Source organism: Tupaia chinensis, unplaced genomic scaffold (assembly GCF_000334495.1).
Source record: "Tupaia chinensis unplaced genomic scaffold, TupChi_1.0 Scaffold145147_1, whole genome shotgun sequence".
Lineage (NCBI taxonomy): Eukaryota > Metazoa > Chordata > Mammalia > Scandentia > Tupaiidae > Tupaia > Tupaia belangeri.
The window spans coordinates 1,084,504-1,091,294 of record NW_006205007.1 but is presented as its reverse complement, the minus strand read 5'-3'; the positions used below and the strand labels follow the sequence as shown (position 1 = coordinate 1,091,294).

The window sequence follows — 6,791 nt, the reverse complement described above, 5'->3', positions numbered from 1 at the left end:
TCCCTACATTTTACTATTTCCGGGACTTATCATTAGCTCTTTTCACTCTTGAAGTAAAATTATTTGAATTATTAATTTAATTCATCTCACTTAGGTATTTGTTAATTGTGTAAATATTCAGGAATTTATTCACTCTTAGCTTCATTAAAATAAATCAAAAGAACGCTGAACAATTACTAAAAATAACATGTAGTCACTGTGTGCTTTGGGTATTCATAAATAGCTAGCATATTATTCTCCTTTGAATGGCTTGCGGTGTACCAGAAAGGGGTTATGTGTCTTCAGAAATAACTATCAGACTAGAGAGAAAATAGTACTTCAGGAGAAAATGGGACCACTCTTAAGGTAGTTCAAAAGAAAATGAAATCAACGACTTTTGGCTTAGTATTTAATTTCCATTATCCTCTATATCTTGCAACCAGGAATCATTTCAATGTGATTATTTTAAGAGAATATAATCTGTGACAGGAACCTGCTTAAAAGAAATTTTGTTTATTAAGCATCTGAATAATTCTTGATTCCAGAAACTTTTGTCTGTTTCTAGGTATTGAAACCCAGATATCTTCCTGTCTTGTCTTTCAGAAAGCAGCTTCCTCTACTGTACGGTGGAGGAGGGGTGGGAGAGAAAACTGGACCTAGTTGTCTCTTCTTAGCCTTCATTAAAGTCATGCCTTATTTTGCATCTGCACTTAGCAGTCTTTCCAAGGCTACCATCCCAGGCTGAGAAAATCTACCCAATTAATTTCATTGCATATTTGTAACACTTTCAAAAAGGAATTATAAAGCAGAAGGGAAAATATTTAAAAACTTGATAAATGAGATTTTCCGCAAAATACCAGAGAAAAGGTACCTAAGTAATTTAGGCCCTTGACAAGGTGGTCTCTTGAGAATTCCCCAAGAAACTTTCCTAGTGGAGTATACTTCCCTGAGATTCTGCACACTTTGTGTCATCTTCATCAGGCCTCTCTGGGATAATGTCCATTCACTTCTCTCATGAATTGCATCTCATTTGCAGGACGGTTGCTGCTATCTGTACCCAGCACCTTCTCCCTGCATTTGTCCTATATCAGATATTCATTTGAAGAAGAGCTTCTAGGATTCTTAGACTGGTCAGGGCAGTTAAAGATAAGCCCATATTGTTGTCTCTGGCTTTCTTATTGTTTGGTCCAAGGTAGATGCATTTTCTATGCTTAATTTTCTTTTGGACTACTGGACTAATGTGAACTATAGACACCTTAAACTTCTAAGGGCAAACATAGGTACATCTCTTAAATATAAATGTTACTATTCAGGAACAGAAAAGTCCAAATCCATATTGAGAAATACAATATTGCTTTAATAAATAAATCTATTTACCTTCCCATGGAGTCACTGTATCAGGAAACTTTTAATGAGTTACAAACCACATCAAAATTTATTGGCTTAAAACTAAAACTATTTATTTAGGGTGTGGTTCTATGTATTGGGCATTTGGTATGGGATCATCTGGCCATTCTACTCCTAAATGCAGATTTTGAGTCTCACCCCTGTGTCTGGGGAGTAGGTCATAATGGCCTCATTCATACTTCAGTTTGTTGGCTTATTATTACCTGGGGCAACAGGACTGTCTGGGCTACACGACTCTTGTCATCCAGCACACCTGTTCACATCATGCCATTTACCTGTTCACATCATCTAGCATACATGTTTACACCCAGAGATCCTATATCTCATCATCCAGCAGACTTATTCACATGACAGTTGAAGGGTTTCTAGAGTGATACAAAAGCAAATCTCAAAGTACAAAGCACTTTCAACCTTCTTCTTGTGTCACACTTGTTAAAATACCATGGAGTAACCTGAGCCACATGACAGAACCAGATTTTAGAAGGGGGGGTGAATAAATAGGTGTCTTTTAATGATGGATCTTCAAAGTTATGTGACAAAACTGGATGTTGGGAGGGGAAGAATTTGTAGTCATATAAAATATTTGTAAGATCTATTTCTGTGCTGAGTAGAAATTTGATTTTCCTCAGAATTTACCAAAATTAGAAAGGGACCACATTATGGTTTAATGGCTACTCTTTTCTCTCACCCTGGAAGGAGCCTAAGTTGTCAGCTCTTTACTTCCCCTGCAAGTCTAACAATGGGGAAGGAATGAGTTGGAGGAAATAAAGGAGTTACCTAATTTTTCCCATTGCCTTTGATATCACTGGAGCCAAGATAGTACAACTGTTAAGACCAAATGAATAATCTAATTTTATCCTGCTTTCAAGTGTGGAAGCCACAATTTTTGACCATTTTTATCAGTAAGGGAAAGGAGTCAAAGTTACTATTTATCTATGTAAAACAATAAATTGTGTATTTTTCTTCATTTTTTAACTTGTTTAAGGATATTTAAACAAACCAAAGACTCACATCTAGAGAAAAATAGGCACATCGGTAATATTGAAAGGTCAAACAATTTGAAAGATTCCAAAACTCCTTGAGTTAAGAGGTTATCTCTTAAAACATGTATTAAAGAAATGTATTTCTAGAAAGTGAGTATTGGAGATGTGAAATATATGTAGATAAAACCCAGAACTTTGATACAGTGGACTCCAGTACAGAAAAATATTTATAAAGTAGAAGCTCAGGAAAAAGTGCACTTAGCAAACACCAGAATGTAAGGTTCTTTGTTGAAAATGAAGTATATGGTAATATTCTTGACTTTATTACCACATACTGCATGCATTCTTTGAAAAACTATATTGTACTCCATAAAGATGTATAACAAGTATAGATAAGAAATTTTTATAAAATTTTAAAAAAGGACAAATAATAATAATATCTAATATTGGTGTATCCTAAGAAGTCACGAGTACTGGCTATATATATGGAGTTATAAGAAAGGGAGAAATTCTGAAAATGTATATTGTTTACCTCATGTTTCTGCCTGGTACTTGTGTGTATATGTGATCAAATCCTGCCTTTTCTCCTAATTTGTCATTTAAATATCAGCTTTGAGAAACAATTTATGACTATAATAGAGGAGTGAAAAATGTTGCCAGATTGATTTCCAACTTAACTTGTAGGTTTCATTAATGAAATGGCATATTTTTGACTGTTTTTTTCCTTTTATATAAAGAATAATAGAAATTACTTCTTTAGACTTTCATGAGGTTTGGGGAAAAATGGAAAAGTCTGCAAAAGAATTGAGACATACTCTATTGACCAATAGTTTCATAAACTTCTCAGTAAGAGCCAAGGAAGGAGGGTCAGAATATGCTCTGCCGTAAACATATCTATACATCCCTATACTCTCGTCATTGTAACAACTACTACAGAACATGTTCTACATGCGGACACTGCTAGAAAATGTACATATTGAACTAAAGAGGCTTTTGCCCAATACTCAAGCAGTTTATAATCTATCACAGTCCACACAATCTATCCCACAGACTTATAATGAAAGAGATAACCAGCAAACTAAACAAGTGAAGATATTGGGCTGTTATAAATGAGTAATGAACTAAATGCACTCTGTGGGGTTTTGGTGAGAAAAGCCACATCCTCTGTATGTGTTTAGACCACCGAGGATGGAATCAAATGCTCTTCTTTTTGAAAGAGGAAAGGGTATAGGAGAGATGGTATTTCACGGTTCTTTCTATGAATGAAAGAGAGGACTTGATTCTCTGACAAAACTCTGGGCTCTTTCTCTTCCCATATTGTTGGTTGGTTGAGAGCAGCCTTCATCATCATCTGGAATTGTTCAGAATCTTTATTTTGGCATTGCATTGAAAATGGCCACTGAATGGGACCAGCAGTTAGCATAATGGCTATGTTGCTGGACTCCCACGTAGTCGACTGCGGTTTGAGTCCCAGACTCGGTGGCTTAAACTCACGCTGGGCACATGTGCATGTGTGCCCAAGATCCCGAGAGGACAATGGAAGAGAAGGGATTGCGGCATGGCCATCCCCCCTGGGGGGTGATTTCTCGCTTTCTATCTCTCTGTCTCTCTCTGTCTGGCGAGTGCACGCGCCCTATAGCAAAAACCTCTCCAAAAAAAGAAAAAAAAAATGGCCATGAAGTTTAAAAATACACAAATGGGGCCTGGCAGGTGGCATGGTGGGTGAGGGTGCCGGACTCCCACAAGGCTGACCACGGTTCCAGTCCCGGACCTGGTAGCTTGCTTTCTCACTTTCCCCTCTCTCCCTCTCTCTCACACACACTCTGTCCTCTCTGGTCAATTAAAATAAATAAATAAAGGTAAATAAAATAATTCTTTTAAAAAATTTTTAAAAAATACACAAATGGCTACAAACTAATTTGGGTTGCCTTTCCTTCTCTGTATCTGCTTCAATACAAGTACATGCAGGTCTCAGACTCCTTGCTTTCTACTTGTGACAGTCTAAGTCAGAGATTCTTTTTACAGAAAACTGTCCAGACCACCCTACTGCTGAGATGCTTTATGTTCTAGGATCTAGTTTCCTTGTACATCTGTAGGCAGCTCTTGCTTTTATCTTCTCAGCTAAATTAGTTCCTGCATGTTAAAAAAAGGGGAAGTGGTGAACCGCCCCCACGGAAGGCTTTATTTGGTTTTTAAAAGCGGGCTTGTTACGATCCTGTTGTGGTTATTATAGGAGACAATTTTAGCACTTTGAGCTGTGTGTTTTTCAGAGGAAGTGTTTAAAGAATTTTGCAAAATGTTGAAGGTTAACATTTCAACCCTGCAAGTTGTTAAAGGTCAGGATATGTTTTATAATTACAATTTAGAGAATTCTTGGGGGATGAGAGTGGCAGGAATTAATCCAAAAAAAACCCATGATGATCATATTTCCACAATTTCTCATTCCTACCACCTACTGTCCAATACACGCTACATTCTTTGCATTTCATTTCTTCTTCAACTAAATTCTTTGTTGGAAACACCTCAAAAGGCTTTCCCACCTGTTAGTGAGTGGTGATTTTATATGCAGACAATAGTACAGTGTTACGGTAGTGAAAGGGAGCACTGATAAGTGTCTTGATCTTTCCTAAATCATTAATTTATGTGGCTTATAGTTCTATGTGTACAAAATTCCTCTGTTCAATACAATATTACCACTTGTTTAGGACACATATGACTGACACTCTATTTATTGGTGCCATGTGTTATAATTTGAAATTCTTTACATTTTATAAAAACTCTAAGTTAATTGATGTTTGACAATGATAGAGAAGCTAGCTAATTTAATTCAAAATTTCAATCTTTGGTTGAATTCTTTAAACCATCATTTTAATTCAATCAATAACTTATTTTATTTTTCCACAAAGGAGAGAGAGACAGATACAGAGAGACAGAGACATGGAGACAGCACCCCCAACAGGGTCTTGACACCATGATCTACCACAAGCCTTAACCAACCCTGGATCATAGGCACACATGTACCTGGCGTACAGGGATATTTCCAGACATGAATCTAGAACCTGTCCATGTGGGTTGGCCTTACAGAGCTTTGAATTTTATTGCTGTGCCATTGTTTGGCTCCTACTTCCCATTTTAAACTGACTGTTTGTTTCTGACTAAGGGTTCAGTTGTTTAAATAATGTGTAGAGAAATCATATCAACTGTGAAATCATTTTACTGCTTCAGTTCTTGGATCATGACAGGTTCTCAGTTACCGTTGTAGAATGTATAATAGACAACTCATTGTTTGAAGGAAATATTAAATATCTATAAAGCCTACAAATGTCTTACCAAGAGAATAAATGAGGAAACTGGAAGGAACCTGAAAATATCAGTGACTGATAATCTTTTCTCAGAAGTTATCAAAGGGCTCATTACTACACATATTACTACATTTCATAAATATAAAATGCAGAGAAGGGTCTCTCTGATAATCCTATTTAAGGAGATGGAAAGAAAGTCTCTCTAATAGTAATTAAAATGTGCTTAATAAGCTCTTGTTGTAAGTCTGTCAGTGTATTTTCAAATACAGTAGTAACTTAATTAATCCTAACTAAATGAAGCCGATAATAATATTGCATGAATTTAACAGATGAGGTGACTAGAGCCTAAGGCAGTTAAGTAATTGTCTTGTCTTAAAGTAGTAAGTGGAAAACTCAAGATTTGAACCCAGGCACTTTCTAATCTAAACACTGTGATACACTCTATGGGTCTTAAAAGTTAACTTGTATGTCTGGCACACAGCACCTGATTTTATCAAGCTTGAATTACTAGAACTGAAGCTCCATCCCATTCTCTGTAGAACTCACTATCGATGGAATGAGCACATGTTTATTTCCTTTACTGTCTAATGGCATTCTAATTCTGTAATGGTTTGTACAATAGCTTATGTTTTCAAAATTATTTTGTTTTCTGTCACCTTTTCTGCTTACTAACTACATAGAGAACTGTGTAGACCAGAAGATTAAAAACCTGTTTATAGTTCATTTTAAAATACTACCCCCCCCACACACACTGATTTTTTTTCAAGTGTAAAAATCTGTATTGCAACTCAAATGAGTGGCGATTTTCAAGGAGAAGTGCTTTTTTTTTTTTTAATAATGATTTTAAAAAAATAGGATGGAAAGTGCTGACAAGGTCTTCATCACTCTGGAGACTGGGACTAGAGCAAGCATGTTGTAAGTATAGTACAATGTGTATGTGTGAAAACAGGTGAAATAACACTGTTAGATTGCCTCTGTCTTCCTCGTTAGTGATCCTTGGCTTCATTCTAGACACACCTCTCTTTAAGGCAGGCTTTTTCCAATTGCTTGTTCTCATCACTTAGTATCACTTTAAATCTATAGCTTCCCCAGCCAGTGGCCCATTCTGAGAGCTCAGCAG

The 6,791-nt window shown here is 36.3% G+C and overlaps 1 protein-coding gene across 1 annotated transcript in view; it reads left to right on the top strand.

Moving 5' to 3' along the window:
- LOC102502675 (brain-specific angiogenesis inhibitor 1-associated protein 2-like protein 1) overlaps window positions 1-6,791 on the top strand; it is a 42,666-nt gene that overhangs the window by 31,277 nt on the left and 4,598 nt on the right. Inside the window, 1 exon segment of the mRNA XM_014583925.2 lies at window positions 545-600. Within this exon segment, the coding sequence (XP_014439411.1) occupies window positions 545-600 (56 nt within the window).